Source organism: Dendrobium catenatum, unplaced genomic scaffold (assembly GCF_001605985.2).
Source record: "Dendrobium catenatum unplaced genomic scaffold, ASM160598v2 fragScaff_scaffold_1446, whole genome shotgun sequence".
In the NCBI taxonomy this organism is placed as follows: domain Eukaryota; kingdom Viridiplantae; phylum Streptophyta; class Magnoliopsida; order Asparagales; family Orchidaceae; genus Dendrobium; species Dendrobium catenatum.
In genome coordinates, this window is record NW_021319908.1 from 2548076 (window position 1) to 2574100 (window position 26025).

The window sequence follows — 26025 nt, forward strand, 5'->3', positions numbered from 1 at the left end:
GATGCGCCATGGCCACCTTTTTGTGTACCGTTCAAGGCACCCTCAGCTCTGGCGAACGACATTCACCTCCCAATAAGGAAAACTGCACCAACCGGATCTTGATCGCCTCCTCCGGTATTTAGACTCTTGCCGGACAGCTTTTCCCCCAATGTGAGTGAACTAGATCCTGCGTAATAGTATCGGGCCTTGATCGCCTCCTCCGGTATTTAAACTCTTACCGGATAGTTTTTCCCCCAATGGGAGTGAACTGGAGCCTACGTAAGAGTACCGGGCCTTGATCACCTCCTCCAGTATTTAGACTCTCGTCGGACAGTTTTTCCCCCAATGGGATTGAACTGGAGCCTACGTAAGAGTACCGGGCCTTGATCGTCTCCTCCGGTATTTAGACTCTTGCCGGACAGTTTTTCCCCCAATGGGAGTGAACTGGAGCCTGCGTAAGAGTACCGGGCCTTGATCGCCTCCTCCGGTATTTAGACTCTTGCCGGACAGTTTTTCCCCCAATGGGATTGAACTGGAGCCTGCGTAAGAGTACCGGGCCTTGACCGCCTCCTCCGGTATTTGAACTCTTGCCGGACAGTTTTTCCCCCAATGGGAGTAAACTGGAGCCTGCGTAAGAGTACCGGGCCTTGATCGCCTCCTCCGATATTTAGACTCTTGCCGTACAGTTTTTCCCCCAATGGGAGTGAACTGGAGCCTGCGTAAGAGTACCGGGCCTTGATCTCCTCCTTCGGTATTTAAACTCTTGCCGGACAGTTTTTCCCCCAATGGGAGTGAACTGGAGCCTGCGCAAGAGTACCGGGCCTTGATTGCCGCCGCCCAAAATTCTTTATTTTTGCTAGTCCGACTTCTCGTAACTTCGTAAGAGAATTTTTGTAACAGGCTAAAGAGAGGCTGTTGCGTCTAGGAGTATTCGCGGCGGTAGAGAAATATAAAGTTTATCATCTTAGCGTTGTACGAAAATCCGGCACGCAATCAGATAAGAGAGAGGGTATTGTATTTAAACTAAGGATGTACGACCTTTTCGAGGTTGTATGTCGGAGCCTTTGCTCGATGACGTTAACCTGTGTGGAAGAGGTTGAGAGAATCCACCAAGGATGTAAGACCTATCCGAGGTTGTATGTCAGAGCCTTTGCTTGACGATGTTAACCTATGTGGAAGAGGTCGAGAGAATCCACCAAGGATGTATGACCTATCCGAGGTTGTATGTCGGAGCCCTGCTCGACGACATTAACCTGTGTGGATGAGGTCAGGAGAATCCACCAAGGATGTGAGACCTTTCCGAGGTTGTATGTCGGAGCCTTTGCTCGACGACGTTAACCTGTGTGGAAGAGGTCGGGAGAATCCACCAAGGATTGTAAGACCTATCCGAGGTTGTATGTCGGAGCCTCTATTTTAAATTTATATATATAGTTTGAGATGAATAAATATAAAATGGATTAACTATTTATATAGTTTATTCATCTCAAATAAAAAAAAAAACTCAAATATATATTTGATCATATTTTTATTAGATATCTCAATCAAATTTTCTTCTATTAAAAAAATAGCATTGAAATAAAAAAAAAACAATATTAAAAAGAACCTAAAATAAACTGAATTAAATGATTAAACCAGAAAATCGAATCATCAAATAATTTAATTCGAAAATCGAATGTGATGGATAAGGCTTTTTTTGACGCGGTGTTGTGGGCCGGTTTCTATCGCTCTCGGTGGTCCTATGGTTCGCGTGTCGTTCGCAAACTTCTCAGTTTTATCCTGAGTTCCTCTCCTTCGCCTCTATGGCAATGCCGTCGGCTACTGTCCTCTTCCCACCCTATTCTAAATTTGCTAGTGCTCGCTTGTTTCCAAAGAGGCTTGATTTCAGTACCTGTAAGAGTAGGAAAAGGAAAGGTTTGTCGGAATCTCGAACGGGTACTTTAAGAAAGTTGCTAGCTGCTAGATCAACCGAAGATCGCCAGCAGAACCCAGGTTGGAGGTCGAGTTTTCCTTCCCTCGTTTTCTTCCTTTGAGCTTTTTCATGAAATCATTCCCTCTCTTGATTAGGTGAGAATGTTAAAGGAGGTAAGCAGAATTCGAGACCTTTGCGTGAAGAACTTGGCTGGGATTTCAGTTGGCTACCCGCTTTTCCTCATGTGCTCACAGCATCTATGGCTAATTTCCTATTTGGGTATCACATAGGGTGAGTTTAATCCTTTTCACAAAAGAATTCAAGGTCTATGTTCGGTTTAGAATTTTTTTTAACAAGTTTATCTTCCTATTGCAACTTATATTTGTTTAAGGGGCTGTATATTTCACCTATTTGCTCAAACTTTAACCTAAATTTACTGAAAATTCCGCGAATCAGCATGAAAGGGCCCTGCTTATTCCCAGATTTATGAAATCCAGAATGTCGTCCGATTTAACAAATCTCGTCGGAGCTCCCCGATCTATCTCCTTTAATGAGTGAAATTTATCTTCGGAAGTTTCTATTTTCTAATTATATACGTGAAACTTATTATAACTTGAAACCCATTTGCAAAAGATAGGAGTTTTTATTTTCAGCCACTCATCCAGCTATTCAGCCTCTCAAAAAATTTCAAGCTAGCACTACTGTTATGTTTAATAGAGGAAATAGCGATCCAAGGTAGTCTCAATGAAGGATTTTGCAAGCAAAGCCTAAAAAGCATAAATTTTGTCTTTAATTCGAACATTCAATGCTTTCAAAAAATAACTGGCAGACTTATTTATGGTGGCGTATAAACCAATTGCATGTTTAAAAATGTCCAAAATGTTGTGCAGGCAGTGAATTGTATTAAGTTCAGCTTTATCAAAAACTAAAAGATCATCAGTATAAATAAAATGAGACATGGAAGAGTTAAAACCAACAATGCCTTGGAAGCCATAGCTCCCATAATGGATATCCATGAGTCTAGAAAAAGTGTCCATGATGAAAATGAATAGAAATGGAGAAAGGAAATACTTGCCGAAGACCAGTAAATGAAGGAAAATAATCTCTAAATTTTCCTTTAATGACACAGAAACACACATTAGAGGTGCAAGAAATAATCCATTGGATAAACTTTCATGGGAAGCCACAGTCTTGAAGTCTCGTATCAAGAAAATGGCGGTTGACTTTGTCAAAAGCTTTTTTAATGTCAATTCTAATTCAGGAATACTTTAGAGTAGATTGCTGATTAATGTCATGAATGAGCTCAATAGCAGTAGTGATATTATCCGTAATGTCTCTATTTTGAAAAAAAAAAGGCAGATTAACTGATTAAGCTAGATGAATGAACTTAGGAAGAAAATATTTGAGTCTGCCAGTAATGAGTTTAGCAATGACCTTGTACTCTTGTAGATAGCGTTACAGAGGGATATTGATTTGTAATCATTTTTAATTTTCATATTACAATAGGAGTTCATTGCTCAAACCTTCATTATGTAGCAGTGGTAAATTTTATTCCATTAATCCATTAAGGGTGTACAATCATCATTGATTAATAATTACATTTATTGTGATTAATAAGAGTGTTGGAATTTTTTCAAAAGTTTGAAGGGATAATAATGCATTTTAGCATAAGAATCCTGAAATCTCTTGAAGGTATATGACATCTTCATCTTGTCATAGCACAAGTAGCATTTCTAGATGCCTTAGTACTATAGTTGGTGGTAGAAGCATAAAGACACCATTACCTTATCTTGAAATGAAATATCCTATCATTGTTGTCATGTTGCATTATAAGAACATGAAAACATATCTAATTTTTTTTTTCAATTGAGTTATAAGAATGTTGAAATTTCTTCAGAGGAGCAATAATGCATTTCATCAAAAGATTCCTTAAATTTCTTTGATGTATATGATATCTTCATCTTGTCAGAACTCAGAACACAAGTAACATTTATAGACGTCTCAATAGAAGAGCTGGTGGCAGAAACATAAACACATCATAACCTTATTATAGATCATGATTGAATTCCAAATATTGTTGTTATGGTAGTGCCAGTGCTAGTTGGCCTTTTATGATTTTGTTACTTTTTCATCAGAAAACTTGTGTATTCTTTCTCCGTGATAATAATGCTTGTGTGTTTTTAGTAATAATATTTTAGTATTGTTCGACTTGTTTAGGGTGATGAATGGACCTATAGAAGCCATTGCAAAGGAGCTTGGTTTCAACGGGAACCCCTTTCTTGAAGGTCTTGTGGTGAGCATATTTATAGTTGGTGCATTTATTGGATGTATAAGCTCATCCTCTCTAAACGAAAAGCTTGGTTGTCGACGTACACTTCAAATTGATGCGATACCATTAATTATCGGGGCACTTTTGAGGTTATTACTGTTTTATAATGTTATATTTATTTTTATATTTTTTTAAAGCTTTAAGCACTTTTTTCTATCATGCATTGAAACTCTTATTTTACTCACTCTACGGTGGGGCAGTTCTGAGTTATTACTAATTTGTGGTGGTTTTATTTTCTATACACACATGTGCACACACACTCACAACACATGCATAAAACTTTATGCAATTCTTTATATTTCTCTGTTATGTTGTATGGATCTTAAGGTTGGGCAGTAAAAATATCATTGATGGCCGAGTTGAGTATAATGGAAATGAGAATGTTGAGATGATTGTATGTCGAAGTTAGGAATAATAAATTTAAGAATGACTATATTAGCAGAATAGTTGGAGTGATGTTTATTGTAGATAATATACTTCACACTATACTTTGGTGGTTTGAACATGTAAAATACACCCATTAAATATGTTGATAGAATAAATTTATATGGATTAGGAATGAAAAAAAAAGTTAAAACTAAAATTACATGGAAGCTTTTCATATTGATTTATGGAGAAAATGGTTAACTCGAGTAACACTCATCAGGAAAGAACTAAAACTGATGAGTCATAACGCCTCTCCCAAATAGTATGGATAAGACTATGACGACAAATCAACTATGATGATCTTTATTCACCCATAGGTAGTTTACTAGTCTTAAATGTTTAAAGGTAATGTCTTCAAATCTATTTATGTCCTACTTCCATGCCCTTCCAACATTGGTGTTTAATTCCTGTTAATATATTTTGATGCATTCGGATTCTAATGACAGTCTGAACAGGGAAATGAGTTTTTTCTACTCCCAATTCCGTTTTGTTTTTATACTTCTTGATCAAACGTAACACTTCTTCTGGATAAAATTTTACATTATACTGATATTTAGCTTTGATGAACTCTTATTTTCACTTTGATTTTCTTCAGTGCACAAGCTCACTCTTTAGATGAAATTCTTTGGGGACGATTTCTTGTTGGCCTTGGCATTGGTGTGAATACTGTACTTGTTCCCATCTACATTTCTGAGGTACTGTTAACAAACTATGCTAAAAGATTTGAGTTTGTTTAACATATATGATCTGAAGTTAAATTCTGAAAAAATTTGCAAGCATTTTGTCTTTGCCCTTTTTTAAATGCTGCTTCTGTTTTTGATTACTCAAAAATCTTGTGCTTTCCCTGAGATCAAATAGCTCTTTTGGAAGATCTAATGAATAGACGTCAACTCCGAAAGCATGTATTGAACTTTATATTCAAGTTATGGCACTTACATCTCTCCATTTTGCGAAACATTTCTCCCTCTTAAATTACTAGTTCCTTTTTGTTGACTATATATAAAAATGAAAATGAATGAAAATTAAAAAATAAAAAGGAATATTAATTGAGAAGCTTGAGAAGGAAAATATGCCGTTTGAACTTGAATTTGAAGATAAAGTCTTATCACTAATTTGCTTCAGATTTAATGATCACGCATATCTTAAAACAATAGAATGTGCCACAGCTGTATTTTATTCAAATCATTAGATTGATTGTCTTCTAATTTTACTAAGATTTATGGTAGGTATTTTTCTGACAATTTTCTGAATCAGTTAGAGAAAAAAGTCTTAACGCAAATAATCTTCTTCTTTCTGTTCATTTATTCCCCAGATATCCTAATGTAGGTTTCGCCTACAAGATATAGAGGTTCTTTTGGAAGTCTTTGTCAAATTGGGACTTGCCTGGGCATAATTGCATCACTATCTTTAGCACTTCCTTCAGAAAGCGACCCACATTGGTAAGTCTTGTTTATTTTAAATGCATGTCTTTCTGCAAGGATTCGAATTTCAGACTTTCACTTCAGAGATCGAAGGCTATAATACTCAAGTGGTTTGTAGTAATTCTATTTTAATAACTATGAACAAACAGATCAAGTATAAGTAATATACCTTGCATTACATGTACTGGGCACATGTTCTAGTCTTAAAACTTTCCTTTCATGGTCACCTTCTTTTTTGTCATCTTTTTGTTTCTACCTTCCTTGTTATCATGTATTATTTTGTCCATATTGTTTTTTTCCTGCAGCAAATCAAAATGAGATTTAAGGGAGTAGGATTCTGTCCAACTTCTCAAGCAGTTCCATGTGATTCATTTAATACTGTCTTTATACTGGTTTTTTTTTTGTTAGTTGATTCATACTCATTTTTCCTATTTATTCATTTTTTAAAACTTCTTTGTCACTATTTCTGTTACTTTAATTTGCCAGTTAAATTTTGAATGTGTTATCAGAATTGACAGAAGAAGGTAAAAGAAGCTTAAACATTACATCTACTTTTTTTTTTGACCGACCACACATACATTATGCATTTATATCATGACACTGAGCTCCAGTTGCATGAAAAGATTGGAGAAAATAATGTTATGGACATCTTTTTTTTGTTATTATTGTAATTAAGTTCATTTTAAATTTTCTCCATAATACTTTCTTATTATAATTGTTGCGTCCTGGAGTATTCGCGGCGGTAGAGAAATATAAAATTAAGCGTCTTAGCACTGTACGAAAGTCCGGCACGCAATCAGATAAAGAAAAAGGGTGTAGCATTTATGAGACACCAATATTTTTATGTGGAAAACCCCTGAAAAAGGGGGAAAAATCACGGGGCCTATCCCAGTATGAATGAATCCAATATTTGCAGTTGATTACAAATGAGGCCCTTCTTTTGAGGAAGGCCATAGCTTGATGTACATCTTATGGAGTACATTACATGGTGGGAATATAAAGAATCATTGTTGATGTGTTTGTTTGGTCGGAAGGACTGTAGTTTGTGGGCGACGTAAGCCGAAAGGATCGTAGTCGGTGGGCGACGGAGGTCAGAAGGACCGTTGTTTGACGATGGAGGTCAGAAGGAAGGCGTTAGGTAGAAGTCCAGCAATTGATAGAAATCCAACATTGGATAGATGTCCGGCGAAAATTCGACAACGGGTAGAAGTCCGACGTCGGGTAGAAATCTGGCGGCGTCGGGTAGAAGTCCGATGTCAGTCGGCGGCCGGGGAGAACTTTGGCGTAAGATGGTATTCGGGTAAAATTCCAGAGTCACTTGGAGATCGGACAGAATTTCGACGTCCCGTGGAAGTCGGGCAGAATTCTGACGTCCCGTAGAAGTCGGGCAGCATTCCGGCATCTCGTGAAAGTCGGGCAGCATTCCAGCGTCCCGTGGAAGTTGGGCAGAATTCCAGCGGTGATCGATGAGGAGTTTCTTCCCTCCTATTCTTCTTCTCTTCACTTCTCCTCCTTCTTCTTCTCTTCTTCTTGCTTGGGTCCCCTCTCAAGAGAAAGGAGAGATTATTTATAGTTTTTTGAGGATGACATGACCCGTAAAAAGGAGGAGGATCAAGGGCAAAGGTGGAGTGGTTTGGATGGATGGCCGATATGGAATCCTTTGATCGTGGACCGTTTAAAGGTCTTAACGATATCAGAATTCGGCGATCTTGGGCTCGTTGGATTCTTCTCGTCGAGCCGCTCGATTCGACTATAAGCATGTCATGTTTGGAAACCGTTTGGTAATCCAAATTGTGGTTTGAATCTGCCAACAACGCTTTGGTTCTTCGATTCGGATTCATTTTGGCTCAGATTGAGTTGAATTTGGTGTCTTGAGTTCGTATTTCCGAGACGCTCAGTTTGACTGTAAGTTTGTTGAAATCGGAGTTCAGGTGATCCTGGATTTAATTTTTGAAGTTTCCGGCTTGATTTTGCCTCGAGATTTGTTCCTGATCAAGATAATTTTTGATGATATATCAATAATAATACTTTTCAAGATAAATATATATTATGTAACTAGTTTTGTGTTAATGTGATTATTTGATGTGTTACATTCATAAGAGTAATTGAAATGGTAAAAAAATTATATTTTTGTTTAGTTTGAAAATTTCTTTTTTTTTTTTTTTTACATTTCTTTTATTTATATCATAATAATATATTTTAGTACTTTTAAATGTATAAAACAAAAAATTGATGGCTTATGCTGTGCGCTTTGAAGCTTACCCTTCATTCTGCATAGGGGTAGGGGTGGTCAAATTCTTTTCTTCATTCTTTCATGTTTTAAATCGTTGTTCTACACATTATCATATCAAAATTATTCCAAAAGTGCAAGTTCTTATATGGGCTATGATAAATTGTTGATTATTCTTGTTTTATAATAAAGAAATCTCGTATAGTCTTTACTATCAGCTAAGAGAATGTTATGCAGACACAATCTCTTAAAACAACAATCATGCCAATATTGTTCCATGTATCAGAGTGTTAAGAAACAAATAAATCTGTTACGATGTTGTTAAATGTGGCACAAATGAAAATGTCTAGATGGATTTGTGGGAAAATTCAAAAGGTTAGAATGCAAAATTGTTCTATTGGAGATATAGTGGTTATTGCACCTATTGGAGAGAGGTTATAAAACATGGAATTTGGTGCATTGTGCGTGTAAAATGGAGAGCAAAGGATGCACCATTACGCGAGTAATGATAGTAATTTGTGAAGCATGGGATGGTATGGAGGTTGACGAAAGGTTGTTGGCTAGAAATCATTAGAAGTAGCTTGCAGAAACTAGTGTTAACATCATAAGCACTGATTAGGAATGACTAAAGAGGAAGGGTTCATGAAGCCAGCCACAGATCACTGAGATAAGCTTAATGATGATAATGGTGATGATATGAATTTAATGTTGGAAAGAGAAATCTTTACATTTTTGTAGTATCATAAATTGATTTCAAGTTACGGTTTTAAAGAAAAATTCAAATAAAGCAACTGACTAACAAACTTTTTTCGCTGTGATTCTTTGTTAATAGGGGGTTTTTTTTTATTCTTTAACCTTTTTTTGGCATTGCTTTCGATGGTAGTTAATTCTATTCCAACTTTTTGAGTCATCAAAACTTTGGGTTTCTTCCTTTCTGGAGATTTCGCCTCAATTAGATTATCTCTTACTTCGATCAATCAGCAGTTCTGTTGCAATAACTTAATATTCAGTTATGATACTTTGTTTACCATTCTTCTTATAAAGAGCTGTATTTGGCTTTATTGGAAATTTAAAATTAGACTATCTTTTGTTTCACATTATTTGGAATCAGATCCTTCTTTTTTTAATGGTCTGGATTATATAAAATTAGATGTTTTTTCATTAACTATCTTTGTTTAAAACTCAATCGACACAAATATACATTAGGAACTGTTTAACATAGACTTTCTAGCGATATTAACTGTTTTGAAGCCTTCTACTTCAGCTAATGCTATTAATTTCATCTGTAAACTTCATGCCTGTGAATTTTTATTTAACTTTTTTGATATCTTACGTTATAGGTGGAGGTCATTGCTCTTCATTGCTAGTGGCCCAGGTCTTCTTCTCATGTTGGGCATGCACTTTGCTGCTGAGAGTCCACGCTGGCTGTGTAAGGTACTTTATGATATAGCATGAAGTGCCCTTTACTGATTTCACTTTACAAGTATCTGGTCCATGTATAATTCATTGTTTCTTCTGCAAGGTGGGAAGGTTGATTGACGCTGAAAGAGTTGTGCGCAACCTTTGGGGCGAGACTAATGTTGAGAGTTCCATGAAGGAAATTCTCTCTGTAACTGAAAATATTAGCAATCCTAAGGCTACTTGGTTAGATCTTCTTGTTGAGCCGCATAAGAAAGGTTTGATGTTTTTGACGAGACTATTCATTATTCTACAATCTATGCTTTTTTCTTACATCATACATGCAAAATGTTTTTGATGCTTATCCATTTTCTTTCTTTATTTGATTATCCTTTTTTTTGTCTTAACGTTTTGTTCTTTGTTTTCTATGCTAATATGGAAGGTTTAACAATTATTTTTTTTCAGCATTTAAGTTTAATACTTATAGAGTTTGATATTATTTTTGCATTCAAGTAGTCATCTGCAAGACCTGGACATAATTGATTTTAAAGATATTCACTAGTAGTTTGAACTTACTCCACAAAGCTTGATATTATTGACATTTCACAACCCAAGGAGCAGCTTCATTTTGAATTGTTAGTTGGTGTAAAAACCTTTGCGGCCCAACCGACCAATCTATGAAGGAAAAATACATGGCAGCATATAGGATTACAATACAATATGGTCTCCTTTGAAATGCATGAGATTAAGGATTGCAGAAAATGACTGCATATACTTCTAGAATATTTATTTATTCTCATTTTTTTTAATGATATCTAGGTAAAGGAATCTTAGCAATGGAAGTAGTCTTAATATCCTTGATTTCAAGAGAGCTAAACTTATGGATAATGTTGAATTTAGAGATTTGGAGAAGAGAAAAGCTTAGCTTTATTGGACAAATCTAACCCTATTTATAGATCTATACAGAATATCTAATAAAGAAACAAATAAATTACATAATCATGCTTTATTGCGCTAATATAATCCTTCCTAAATCAGCAATCTATCTATGGAAAGAGATCGACGTGATCCAAGTGAGCCTCCCAGGGATCCCTATCCTAGCCGTAGGATCAACTACTAAGGGATGGCTGGGATTCAACACTCCTCAAGCTGGAGAATACATATATGTCATTCCCAGCTTAGTAATCAGTCTCAGAAATGCAGAGTTTTCAAGTCCATTGGTAATAATATCTACAAGCTAATCTTTTGATAAGACATGGCATATACATATAAGACCACTGTCTAATTTTTCTTTTATAAAATGTATATTCACTTCTATGTTCTTAGTCCTCTCATGCTGAACCAGCTTGTGAGATATGCTGATTGCTGCTTTGTTGCACAATGTAGCTTTATGAGTCATTCCCACTAGGTCTTCTAGAATCATCTTGATTCATAGTAGCTCACATATTCTCATGGCCATAACTCTGTATTTTGCTTATGTACTAAATCTTGCCACCACATTCTATTTATTTCTTCTTCAAGGAATGTGCAATATCCTGAGGTAGATATTTTATCTACTGGTGATCCTATTTGATCTACATTAGTATATGCTTATGGGGTTATTCCACAGTCTCTTCTGAAGAGAATATTTTTCTCTGGGTTTCTCTTAAGGTAGTGCAGTATTCTTTCTATAGCTTGCATATGAATTCATTTTAGGTTTTGCATGAACTGGCTGACCGTTCTTATAACAAATGCTATATCTGGTTTGGTGTGGGAAAGGTAGATCTATTTTCCCACAAATCTTTGGTAAGCTTCATTATCTACATATGGTTCTTCTTTAGCTTCCCCCAATTTGAAATTTTGTTCTACTGGTGTTAGTTCTGTTTCTTTAAGAATATTATTGATATTTTTTTTTGTGAAATAAAAATTCCTCCGTTGGAGTGGGCATCTTCAATTCCAAGGAAATATTTTAATCTACTAAGTTCTTTGATATCAAATTCCTTAGTAAGATATTTTCTTAGAATCACTTTCTCCTTTTCATCATTCCAAGTCAATATGATATCATCAACATAAATTAATAATATTGTGACTCCTCCTGAGTATCAGTGCTTAAATAATAATGTATGATTCCCTTGACTTTGTCGATAACCATTAAGAAATATGACTTTTAAGAATCTTCCTATTGACCTGTGTACCTAAACAAAAAAAGGAAAAAAAAAATTCCATACCTGCACGATGTCAGCACGTCGTGGCAGCTCCGAATCCATCCCATGCACGTCGCTCGCACGTAGACGTCGTTTCTTCCCACGACGTTCGCACGACCTCGCGTCGTTAAAAGGCCGCAAGAACGAAGCCTTAGGGCTCTCCGATTGCTCTCTCTCGCTCTCGCTCTCCATCTTACTCACTGTAAAGAAACTTCCTCCTCTCACATTGCCTATCCGACTCCTTCGGTGCTGTTTGACTTCATTCATTCGACGGCTTGCCCTTCTGGACGGATCAGAAGTTACGCTATTTTGATCGGAAGAGACAACGCGAGCTCGCTGGTTCGGAAGGTAACTTTCTTCCATTCGCGTAGCTTCTCCGGCTCCTGCGTCGCCATTCAACTTCTTACCTTTGACGACTTTCCCTTCCCACCTGCTTGAAAGTTACGACAGTTTGATCGGACGGAACAACGAGAGCTTGTCACTTCTTGGCTCCGTCCCCGCAGTTCGACTTTGCGCCTTCAACGACATTCCCATCCTGTCGGGTCAGAAGCCTGACATATTGACTAAGATGCATAGACACGGACACAGCAACACGGATACGAAACGACACGGGACACATCAGTTATTGAAAATATAGGACACAAACACAATATTATAGTTTTTATATTTAAAAAATAGTGAATACAAATTAAATAAGTATAATTTTAAAAATAATTTGAAAAAAATAAGTCATTTAACTAGAATTTGTGCTTAAAATAATTAGTATTAGGATGTCGAGAGTCAGCCGTCGATGCCTTTTATCAGTCATCGAGAGAGGAGATGAAAATACATTCACTGTCAAAAAGAAATGAAAATGAGAATATTCGATGATTGGTATAAGATACGGACGTTGATTTGGTGTTGTGGATAGGAAATAAGAAATTTAGTATAAATCCCGTCAATACAAAAAATTATATTTAAAAAAATTCATAAATATTTAAGATACGCGTGTGGACATGGTGTCCAATTTGTCTTTAATATTTTTTAATCGGACACATTTTCGGCATGTCCGACACTTGTCGTAGGAGTGTCGGGCAAGTGTAGTGTCGGATACGGTGTCGAACACTGCACACCTCTTTGAGGAGAGGTGTCGGTGCATCAATAACATTTTGATATCGGAAGCAAGGAGAGCTCGCCATTCGTGAAGGTAACTTGCCCCCTGCGCGAGCTTCTTCGACCAAATCCCATAAATCCGTCGAACCGAGTTAATATTATATTTCATTAAATAATATAATTTATTTTTAATTTATACATATTATAATTAAATATAATTAATTAAAATTATTTTTAATTAATCATAATTTATAGTTAAATTATTATTATTTAATTATATTTAATTAGAATTAATTAATATCAATTAAGTTATAATTAATTATAACTTATTGTCTTAATTAATTTAAATAAAATTTAATTAATTATTTTTAATTAATTATAATTAATTTTAAATGATTAATTAAAATTATTTAATTAATTATAATTAATTGATGTTAATTATAATTAATAAAAGATGTTCGCTTCTTGTCTTGCCTCGTGCCACGAGCCTCCATCGCTGGTTCGTCGGTCGCCAAAAGTATAATTTATAGAACTTAAACCCACTCTTACCTTGATGTGCGTATCGAGCCGGCAAACAATCCATACACACTTTTCTCTAGCGTGGTGGGAAGGGAATCCGGTGTGACACTTATGACGAGGTAGGTGTGCGACCCCTCAGCTCCAAAATCCTGCCCTCGGCGTGTGTGACGAGCCAGCTAACCACTTATACACGATTTTCTTAGCGTGGTAGGAGGGAATCCGGTGCTACACATACGACGAGGCAGGTAAGCCTAGTGTACGCTTTTCTTAATGTGGCCGGGACAACCTTTAAGTTCCCGTACGTGGCTCTGTACCTAGGGGAAAACAACTGCTTTTCTTGTAACAGGTACCAGAGACCCATACACGCTTTTCTTAGCGTGGTGGGGACAAAGACTTTATGGCCGCGATGTCCTTGTATGAGGCACCTATCGTACACGCTTTTCTTTTTGCGTGTAGCGTGGCAGGAGGCCTAGTTTTCCGTAGTTTTCCCCTAAACAGGGGAGACGTCGCGAGGCTGCTGAAATTTCGGGTGAATATATGACTTCACTCGGACTTGTTTGAACTCCAAAAGGGCAAGAACAAAAATTTGGAGTCAAATGAACAGTGGACTTGAGGACTTGTACTTGAACACAAATCAAATGAATTCAATTCAAATTTGAGCAAAATACAATAAGAATTTGGAATTCAATATGATAACAAGGACCTAACTTGGACTCGAGTGAACTCAAACTTGAACTCAATTTGAAAATGAAATGAGTTAAACAAGACCACTTGAACTTGTTCTCTGGACTCGAACATTAACAGCTTGAACAATTTGAACTCAAGCGAGTACTTGAGTTGAACTACAGGGGATGTAGAACTGAGCTTGCACATTGAGCTTATGAACTTGATTTGAACTGGACTTGAAAGGACTCACACTTGAGTCTGATTTGAACATCATTGCCCCCTCACATTTGATACCAATCAAACTAAAACACCTTTTACGAATGTATTCAGTGAAGCATACAGTGAATGCAAATGCCCGCTAGTGTCAACAATCATCCGATCGAAGACAAATACATATTTCCCTTGCAACTGGAAGGTGGTTGATTAGCACATCAAGTGCAAATGCCTACAAATATGAAATGACCACATCAAAGCGTAAATCCCTTTACAAATAACCGTGGGATACATACAAGTATGCATAAATGACAGTGATATGCATCCAAATGAATATTAAGACAAAGATGATTGATGCATGTATCAATCATACAAACAAGAGTATTGCCCTTTTATTGCCTTGAAAGACAACAAGGAACCTATCTTCAAATGTGAATTTGTAAGATAATCTGCAATACTCCTACAAGAAAAAACCACCCAAGGAGAACAAATATACATATCCCTATATGCAAAAGGGGACTAATTGAAGAAAAATGTTTTTACAAACAAATGCAAACATCAAACCACCTGAGATTGGTGAAAGGTGGATATGATGCAGAAACAATAACTCTTATACGAACACCTCCAGGAGGTCGTAGTGAATGCGGCAGACCCCCCGTAAATACACACGACTCACTTGTGAATAACAACAGTTGGTATATCGTAAGTACAACGAACCCTTGTTGACACAAGTACAAATATCATCTACAATAGCGGTGATTGAGATGCTGTGAGTACGTCGAGTATGAAGATGACTTGATGTACGAAAAAGGACACCTCCTGGCAGAATGAGAGAGATTGTTTGAATAAATTCGAACTAAACTTCCTGGTGTTCCAAAATTTCTTCTTGGTCCTACACTTAGGAAGAAAACAGTTCGAGCATCCACAAATACTGGAAATAACAAGTCTACTCACTAAAGATCCTGAAAGGAGTTCTTCTCAAGTCAGCGATCACGAATTTCAAAAAGGATCTTCCGGTGAATGAGAAAAGGGAGTCTGTACCAGAACAATGAAATATCTCGTGAGGTTCAGGTGACAACGCTATGATTCACCTAAACCCAAAAATAGGAGATTCGTTAGTGCACTATGATCCACCTGCAGAAAGCAAGTAGTGCACGACAGTCTACATGTACAAAGTAACACACAACGCAATCCAGAAGTTGCTGCAAAACACCACCGGATCCGCAATATTCATGCAAGCGGACATAAGACATTTACAAGTGTTTCAAAATACCCTTGCACGTGCACTGTAGTTTGTATATACTTAGGTACACAATGGGTAAATGCAATCATAAAACCCACATGGGCCCTGGCGAGCATATTATTGCTACACACGTGACGTATAGGGATGTTGCGCGGGTCAATAAGTGAATTCAAGTTCGAACCCGATCCTTATATGTGGATCAATAGGAGTCGATAATCGATATGGTTCGAACCTTCAAACAAATACACTGTTGTGGCGACCGGTGTATTTGTTTTAATACATTCATATTATGAATTCAATGCCTATAATCAAGAGAATTCACTAATAAAGATATGAAACATACGAAACCCGATTCTCATAAGCAGGTAAATAGGAGTAGACAGGGTTCGAACCATCGGATAAATATGCGATCACGAAGTTGACCGGAATATTTATTTTATATATTAATATTAGACCTTCAAGGCCTTTAACAAAGAAAATTCACAAATAAAGACATGAAGCCCGAGAAGCTCGATCCTCTCTTGACAGCTCAACAGAGTTGATAAGGCTCATCCACAAAAAGGAAATCTTTTCAAATGAAAATAACTCCGTACACCCCGATGATGACCGCGTTGAATAGAAAATCTCAATCGGAGGGGTCCATTCCAAATAATTTCAAATGCTATTCAAATACCCAAAATCCAAATTTCCAAAATCATTTGAAATCCTAAAAAATGTTTAAAATGGAAATCAATTCATCAAACACATAAAGCAAAATTCATCCACTCTCCGCAACAGTTTGCCGGGGTGAACAAATTAAAATTTACTTCAGTTCACAAAGAGCTAATGCTTGGTCGAGAATATCACTAAGATCCATTCTCAAATAATGTTCTGCCAATAAGGACGTGGTACGTGTCCTCTAACCGGCGGTTTTGTCGCCAAATGGCATCGCAGGATAAACAGTTATGACCCGGGGCCCTCTGAACCGAGTGGTTTTGCTGCTAAATGGCACCACGAAATATCGGTTATGGCCAGAGCCAAGAAGCTTCTCAGTGGCATCAAATCCTTGAGATATGAATCAATAGGATATGATCGATAAGGCACAAAGCCCTCTGTTAGCTAAGGTGGATTCAAATTTGTCCCCTTAGACAAACATTCACCCCAGGTTTATAAGATCCCCTTGAACGAAGCAACCCATGGCTGCCGACAGGGATCCTTCTGTCAGGTTGGGTCAACTATCTCCTCTAACTAAGTAGACCAAGGACCACGATGGCCCGGGACGACGGAACCATGTGATTTTGATCGGGTCCATCATTCATTCCCCTACCATCCGCTTTAAGTCGATATGGTGAAATTTCCCATTTTAAATATCAAACATGTCCAAATGCCCAAATCCAAACCCAATTCCCAAATCCAAACCCATGCTACTACTATATGTCAGATACTATGTATCTCTACGTATTTGATTGACGACTAGCCTTAATTGAAAGTTCTCTCTCGTTATCGGGAGGGGTAATTAACTATAGGGGCTTGCGCCTATAGGAAACCAGAACTTAGATCATAAAGTCCTCACAAAATGAGGGCGAAATCTCTAGTAGTGTCTTATTTACAAACCCATCTGCCTTCCAAAATTTACCCCATAACTTATTCCATTAAAACTCCTCCCGAATAAGAAAAGCAACAGTGCGGGCAGAGGCTGGGGCCAAATTTTCGGAGCCCACACTTCCAAACCAAGCTATAGGCGAATGTTTTAGCCCATATAGAGTCTTTTTTAACCTACACACCGTGTCACCCTTGAATGTTTTTTGAATCCTAGTGAAATCTCCATAAATATCTCTTCCTCCAAGTCCCCATGTAGGAATGCATTTTTGATATTCAGCTATTCCAGATACCAATTATAATTAGTTGCTAGTGATAATAGGATCTTGATTGTGTTCATCTTGTCCACGTGCAAAAATTTCCTAGTAGTTATCAGAGCACCTTTCCACCACTACCTCCACACGGTCTAACAGCAAACAAACACCTAGCCTAATCACCCTTAAACCATAACAAACGAAACACCACATCTGCCATACACGTGGCAAGGATTCATCTATATATGAGCACTGTTGTAAACATTAGCTCTTGAGGAAAATGAGATTATACTTTGCTATTGAATTATTGTTCTTCTTCTTATATATGTTATAGCTTGCAGGTATATCAGGAGGTCATCTTCTGCATTTCTTCATGGTATCAGAGAAAGGATGAGAGAATTTCTTTCTCAGCTACAGTAAAATGGGTCAGTCTACTTCTTCCCAAACGTTAGATCAATCAGCGGCTACATCTTCGTCTCTGCTAGCCATACCCTCATCTTTAAAACTCGTTCTCTCCAATATCAAAATCATAATCCCAGCTCCGCTTTCCAACGACAATTACCCTACGTGGAGATCACAGATTTTGAAGCTGCTTCGGGAAAACGGATTCGCAAACCATCTGGACAGCTTGGAACCCCGTCCCAACAGGCTTCTTCAACACTCCGATGGTACTACCTCCCTTGATTCAATCTACACCCAATGGCTCCTCATTGATCAGAACCTAGCCGCAGCTTTGTGCTCATCTATCTCACCATCAATACTGCCGTATGTTCTACACCTGGATTGCTGCTCCGATATCTTGTACACACTAGAGCAAAGGCTCCAAGCTTCAAACAGATCCCGGATAATGCAGTTAAAGAACGAAATGCATAATGTATCAATCGCAATCTCTCCACGACACAGTATCTCACGGCGATCAAGACACTAGTCGATAACATAGCAGCTGCTGGATCTAAGGTTGATTCAGAGGATATAATACTGTATATCCTCAATGGGCTCCCTACAACCTATCAGACATTCAAGACTTCAATCCGAACCAAACGGAGTCCCATTACTCTGGACGAACTCTACTCCTATCTTCTTACAGAGGAGATCAATCTAGCTGCAGAATCACACAAAGAACAGCAAGCAGTCGATCCTAGTGTGGCACTCTACTCCTCCCGTGGTCGTGGACGTCGCGGTCGAGGTCGCTCTCCAAACTACAACAATAATGGCAATCGCTCCAATCTCTTTGCTACAGTCATTTGTCAAATCTGTGCCAAGCGAGGACATACGGCATCCCAATGCTGGCATCGCCTAAATGTAAACTACACACCCAATCCACAACAAACAACACCAAAAGCTCTGGTTGCCGATTCCGCAATACCTTCTTAGGAGCTTCATCGCATCTTACCAATTCCCTGGACAACATCTCACAGCCGAACTCCTACCAAGGTATGGATAGCATTACTGTTGGCAATGGACAAAACCTCCCTATCGCTCATGCTGGAATAGGTCTCCTTCCCACTCCAACCCGTAAGTTATCTCTCCCTCAAATTTATCATGTACCTACCATATCTCACAATCTACTCTTTGTGTCCAATCTTACTCATGACAACAATGTTTCTATTGTTTTCTCTCCCACCGGATTCTGCATTAAGGATCTGAAGACTCAATTACCATCCTCCTCCAGGGATCATGCCGCAATGGTCTATACAAAATTAACATTCCCTTCAAGGCTTCGAACTCATCCGCGCTTGCTGCCACTTCATCTTCTTCTCAGCGGTGGCACAATCGCCTTGGTCACCCCCACAGTCAAGTCCTAGCAACGATCGATCTCTCACGCCAACAGAGAACTTGTTATTCCTACCTCTTTATCTTCGTGTTATGTCTGTAAGGCTTGTTATTCCTACCTCTTTATCTTCGTGTTCTGTCTGTAAGGCTGCTAAAAGTCATAAATTAGCTTTTCCCATTTCTATCACGTTTACTGTAACTCCTTTAGCTTTACTACATCTCGATATATGGGGTCCTTCCCCAACTATCTCAAGTAATGGCTATAAATACTACCTTATCATCATGATGATTTCAATCGGTTCACATGGGTTCACATGGATTTTTATGCTACGTGTTAAGTCTGAGGTACCCAAAATAAAATTTCTCCAAACGGATGGTGGCTCAGAATTTACAAATTCTGAACTTCGGCTGTGTCTGCAAACCAGTGGCATACACCACATAATTTCTTGTCCCTACACTCCGGAGCAAAACGGCACAGCAGAGCGTAAAAATCGACATATCATAGAAACGACTCGCACCTTACTCCATACTGCAAATCTCCCTCATAAATTTTGGCCAGATGCATTTATTACAGCTGTATACCTTATAAACCGAATGCCATCAGTCAACCTACAAATCAATCTCCCTTTCAGCTATTCTACAACCAAAAACCAAACTACTTCCACCTCAAAACCTTTGGCTGTGCTTGTTATCCTTGGCTACCACCCTCACAATGTCACAAATTAGCACCCAGAGCTCCACAATGCCTCTTCCTTGGCTACCTGGAATCATATAAAGGGTACAAATGTCTCAATCTATCTACAAACAAAATTGTTATTTCAAGGCATGTGACGTTTAATGAAAACTTCTTCCCATTCTCCAATACATCCGAATCATCATCACATCCATCCAATGTCACAGCTTCTCCAGCAAATCCATCCCTACTCATTCCTACCTCCACCGTAGCTCAACACCCACTCACCATCCAATCCACCACTTCCCCTCCAATACCCTTCAGCTCCACAGAAATTCCAACATCCTCAACTCCCCAATCTACTTCACCTAGTCCCTCCAGAGTTCCCAACATTCCCACTGCTCCATCAATTCATCCCATGATCACCCGTCTTAAAACGGGCTCTCTCAAACCCCGCACTCTTCTCAACCTCATCCACAAAATTCAACCACAATCTCAAACTACCTCTGATCCCCAGAACTATTCGGAAGCTGTTAAAATGCCACACTGGCGCAAAGCAATGGCTCTCGAATTCTTAGCCGTACAATAGCAAGGGACCTGGTTGCTGGTTCCCAAACCCTCAAACGCCAATGTCCTAGGCTATCGCTGGACTTACCGCACAAAATTCAACTCCAATGGAACCATAGCTCGCCACAAAGCACGTATCGTGGCTCAAGGCCACCGTCAAGAGCATGGGCTGGACTACCACAACACATTTAGTCCGGTAGCCAAAATGCCGACTATTAGAATCTTCATACTTCTTGCTCTAACTCAAAACTGGCTCGTACATCAATTGGATGTAGCCAATGCTTTCCTACATGGAGACATTCATGAAACTGTCTATATGACTCAACCCAAAGGGTTTAAGGATAATCTTCATCCAAATCATGTTTGTCTTCTCAAAAAGGTCATTTATGGGCTCAAACAAGCTCCCCGACAGTGGTTTCACAAATTCTCTTCCTACCTCCTATCCCACGGCTTCAAACAAAGTCAATCTGATTATTCTCTGTTTACTTTCATCACTTATGAAATCCAAATTCATCTTCTAATCTATGTCGACGACATCCTTCTTTCGGGAAACAATTCTCACACTGTCTCTAAACTAATACATCATCTCAGCCAACATTTCACCATGAAGTACTTGGGAAGAGCAAATCACTTCCCAGGTATTCAAATTCAAACAACCCCCAGCTCATACTTCCTTTCTCAAAGCACCTATGCCAAATCCATACTCAATCAAGCCGGGATGAGTTCCTGTAAACCGTTGTCCAACCCAAGCTTCACCAAACTTCCCATGGCATCATTCTCGGACCCAATTCTCCACAATCCTCTCACCTACAAACAATTCACTGGATCTCTTCAATACCTCACTATAACTAGACCTGACATAGCGTACTCGGTTAATGTCCTTTGCCAACATATGCATGATCCACAACCGGTGCACTTTCATCTTCTGTAAAGGCTGCTCAGATATCTCCAAGGAACTGTTTATTTCGGTCTCCCTATCAACAAGGGACCTCTTCAACTTACGTCCATGTCGGATGCGGATTGGGCAAGCGATCCAATTACAAGACGCTCTACCTCAGGCTATTGCTCGTTTCTTGGATCAACACTTATTTCTTGGAGCGTCAAGAAGCAGCACACAGTGGCGAGATCCTCTGCGGAAGCTGAGTACCGGGCCATTGCTGCAGCTACAATAGATATTATTTGGCTTCAGAAATTGCTAACAGATTTCAACATTCACACAGTTCAGCCAACAACCCTTTATTGTGACAATATGTCTGCAATAGCCATTGCAAACAATCCGGTTCTTCATGCCCGGACTAAACATATTGAAATCGATCACCACTTCATACGTGATCATATTCAGTCTAAAAATATCATACTCATGTCGGTCAACACTTTGGATCAAATCGCCGACATCTTTACCAAACCGTTGTCTACAAAACGGTTTCAACAACTAAGATTCAAATTGACGGTTCAACCGGAACCATCCATTTGCGGGGAAGTATCAGAGCACCTTTCCACCATTACCTCCACACGGTCTGACAGCAAACAAACACCTAGCCTAATCACCCTTAAACCATAACAAACCAAACACCACATCTGTCATACACGTGGCAAGGATTCATCTATATATGAGCACTGTTGTAAACATTAGCTCTTGAGGAAAATGAGATTATACTTTGCTATTGAATTACTGTTCTTCTTCTTGTATACGTTATAGCTTGCAGGTACATCAGGAGGTCATCTTCTGCAGTTCTTCAGTAGTCGATGTCGTATGTCTGAGTGTATCCTTTCGTCACTAGTCTTGCCTTATACCTTTCCAGTGTACCAATGGCTTTGTATTTCACAGAGAACACCTATTTTTGATGGAAAATCGGCCTACGTTATTAAATGCAATAATTACACACACAATTTGTAGATTACTTTTTGTTTCTGCTGTTTATTGTAAAGTGATTTAATTATTCTTTTCTCCATAATGTTAGTTCGAGTCTGTTCAGCTTTTTATTAATCATTTCATTTAAATCGCATGTTCTGAGTCATTTAAAGTTGTGTTTATAGTTGCTTTCATTGGAGGGTCTCTTTTTATACTTCAACAGCTATCGGGGATCAATGGAGTTCTATACTTTTCATCCTTGACTTTTAGTGATGTAGGTATCACTAGTGGCTCATTGGCAAGTTTGTATGTTGGAATTACTAACTTTGCAGGTGAGCATATGGGTGTGTAATTTTGATTTCTGTATGCATTTCCATAATGGAAATTTGAGCTTTTCCTCTGCTTATATTTAGGGGCTTTAATGGCTTTGTTCTTGATGGATAAACAAGGAAGAAAGAAGCTGTTAGTTGGAAGCTATCTTGGAATGGTGAGATATTTTTGTGAAGTCATAGATGTCTTTTTTATTTATTTCTCACAATGGGGCACATTGCAGTGAGCAATTGTGGAGTTTAATTTATATCTTTACAATCCCTTTTTGTTGATATGCTGCCGTAGGAGAGCTTGGCAACCGTATTGTATTAAAGCAACCTATTTTTTGGGTTTTGCATAGGCTTCACTGAATATTATTATTCTCAAAACATGGAAAGAGTGTGAGCATAGAAGCAGAAGGTAGAAGCAGAAGGCATCTTCTGAAATATCAAAGGTGGCCGAGTGTCTTTGATTTCTAAACTGTGGGTGAAGTCAAGGATTTAAACGAAGCTTTTGATAATATATAGTAGTTCATTTTTTGTATTATAGAAGAATTTTAATCTTCTTTTTGTAAAGTAATGTTAAACATGGTAGGAAGGTACAACCATGAGTAGTTGACTTCTGCATGATTTGTTGGGAAGTCTGAATCTCGTTGTATTTAGTTGTATGAGAAAAATAATCTAATACTGATAAAAGGAAAGTCTTACTTTTCCTACTGAAATCATTGTTTTTGTTAACCATGTGCTTCGTATTTGATGTATTCACACAAAGGGACAGCTTCTTTTGAATTGCGATATGAACCTTCCGAGCCAGGCCATTAGCACTTGATAGACAGTTTAAAGTCTTGGTATGAGTTACTTTAGTTATTCTAAGTATTATAGTTAAAGTCCCCTTAATTATAGCTCTTAAATCTAGGCCAGATATCAACTGGCGAAGGGATTGAGTTATTTCGTCTGTGGTTTAACAGTTGGATTATTGGGTCAATTGAATATCAATAGTAGAAATAGTATTGTTCTCTATGTTCTATGGTTAGAAGCTGTGCAATAAAATTTGTAAAGAATAGAGTTGATACCTAAAGTAGCACTGGGCAGAAATGAATGCAGAGGAGAATTGATGAACTTATATCTAAATAGTCAGGATAATGCTAATGATGAATATGATGTTGAAACTCTTTAATGATGAATATGATGTTGAAACTATGATAATGCTAATGATGAATTGAGACTTAGCTTTATTCCAAATTTAATATTGATTTCTTAGCTTTTACTCTAAAGAGCATGAGAAAAATGAGAATTATTTATATATAGTTCAAGGTTTTCATGCTTGCTTTATGAATTTGCTAACGAGTAGTATATGTGATGTCTATGTATGAGTGATGTAGGGCATCTTAGGTTCCAAGGTTCACTAATGCAACTTATGAATGACATGCACAACAAAACACAAGAAGCTATGATTCATAGGTTACTATTGAGCATTCCATTTTTGGGGATATCCAACCTTACGTTTAACTGTACTAAAGGGGGCCTACTGACCCAATGGAAAAGTTAAAACCATGGTTTAAAATTGCGCAATATGAGGCTCGCCTTGAGGCCCGCATTTGTGCAATTCTAGTAAAAAACGCCTCGATGCTTACGCCTCAAGTTTTTTTTATGAGGCTTGCGCCTCAACTTGGTTGAGGCCCGCCTCGCCTCACGCTATATATATATATATATATTAAAACTTACATAAATCTTGAAGTAAATGCCCGACATTGGACTCTATAGGAGAGGAGGAAGGTAGAGAGCAGTTCATCATAATGATGATTCAAATGAAGAACCCCTTAGTGATGACAGTGTTGATGACTTATGAGTTCTTATGTGGTATGTCATTGCTATTTATTTTTGGAAATTTGAATTATATGTTAATGAAAAGAATACCGGGATTTGGGAAAGATAGAATTTTGAGTTGAACTATATTTTATGTTGTCTTATTATTGGGCTATTTTGATTTCACTTAATATCTTTCTTTTTTATGTTTTATATTATTCACTCATTAGTATATAAAAATTTATCATTTTATGTTTATGCAATCTTTTGATTTTGAGGCTTATGCCTCAAAACGCCTCGAGGCTTACGCCTCACCTCACGAATGAAAAACGCCTCAATATTGGAATACACAATTTTAAACATTGGTTAAAACTCTTAACTTTAGTTTTTTTTTTTAATGTAAAATAGTAAACATGCGTATTTCATTCAAAACACTAATATTTTAGTCTCCAAAATCTAAAACCTCTTACGAAAAAAATTTCGGAGCAAATATAAAATCTAGCAATGATCAATAACCAACTAAAAATGGAATTTAATATCTTTCAAACATGAAAAAATTTCAAGAATGCATGCACAACAATCAATAAAAAAGTTAATAGAGAGAATAATGATATAAATCATCAAGCGAGAGATTCAGGCCTCACACCAGTTTATGGAGATTGTCAAGACTTGTCTAAGTGCTATGAATTCACATTCAAATAACAAACACATAAGAATTAAGAGGAAAATGAATTTTATTTCATCATATGTTGTTTAATATTTTTTCTTACAATTCTCATTCATCAAGAATGACTTGAAATATGTACTTTCTCAGAATCCTCCAAGATTTTGCTTAATTTTGCAAGTTTTCGTTCATCACTTTTGAATTTCAACTAGTATATATATCTTCAATCTTAGTTTCAACAAAAAAATTAATTTTTCAACTTTATAATTTTTGTTTTATCAATTTGTGCATTCCCCGCTATAGTTGAATATCATAAAAGAAAGGACTCATGTTATAATTCCCACTAGTACATTTTTCATATGGAGGAGTGCTTCAGCACCTACAAAGGAAAGGCCATATATAGTACTAAACGAAGGTTACAAATAGGAAAAAATCATTTAAGGATCCAACCAAAGAAAGAAGTACTAAACGAAGGTACAGTCCGGAAGGAAGGAAATCAAAAGGACCAAGGGAAATTCCTCATCATGAAGATTTGTACTATGGAAATTATAGATCTTTGAGGCTGTTGGTATAGGGTTGATGCTCAATTTAACATTAAAAAAGAGAACCGTCTGGTCATCTAAGTTACTTTATAGACAATATGTTAACTTACGCTTTAAGTGATTAGCTTTAATTCTGATACAATTAATTTCAAACACAACCAAGTCTAATTTTTCAGGTCACCAAGTTGTCAACTTCAATCATCAGACTAGTTTGGGCTCTAAAAGTATGCCCATAACTACTTTATAAACTATCAACAACAACATTGAATAGGTGGATTCTTGTCGGGATGTGACAATTTACAACTATTAGATTGTGCTTTAGTTAAACTTTCTCAAAAATACCATTAAAATTTTCAATATGTATTGATGTATCCAGCATAGTCAAATAACTTTTTTGCAG

The 26025-nt window shown here is 37.5% G+C and overlaps 1 protein-coding gene across 2 annotated transcripts in view; it reads left to right on the forward strand.

Annotated features, from left to right (window-relative positions):
• Window positions 1-1715: 1715 nt before the first annotated feature.
• LOC110111708 (probable plastidic glucose transporter 1) overlaps window positions 1716-26025 on the forward strand; it is a 32884-nt gene continuing 8574 nt past the window's right edge. The window contains exons 1-9 of one of the 2 annotated variants that reach the window (XM_028700080.1): window positions 1716-1968; window positions 2044-2179; window positions 4106-4306; window positions 5239-5338; window positions 5970-6082; window positions 9635-9728; window positions 9817-9970; window positions 22491-22637; window positions 22719-22792. In XM_028700080.1, coding sequence (XP_028555913.1) covers window positions 1779-1968; window positions 2044-2179; window positions 4106-4306; window positions 5239-5338; window positions 5970-6082; window positions 9635-9728; window positions 9817-9970; window positions 22491-22637; window positions 22719-22792 — 1209 coding nt within the window. In that variant the 5' untranslated portion in view covers window positions 1716-1778. The remainder of the gene's footprint in view (window positions 1969-2043; window positions 2180-4105; window positions 4307-5238; window positions 5339-5969; window positions 6083-9634; window positions 9729-9816; window positions 9971-22490; window positions 22638-22718; window positions 22793-26025) is intronic. The other variant, XM_020843698.2, reaches the window with a different exon arrangement.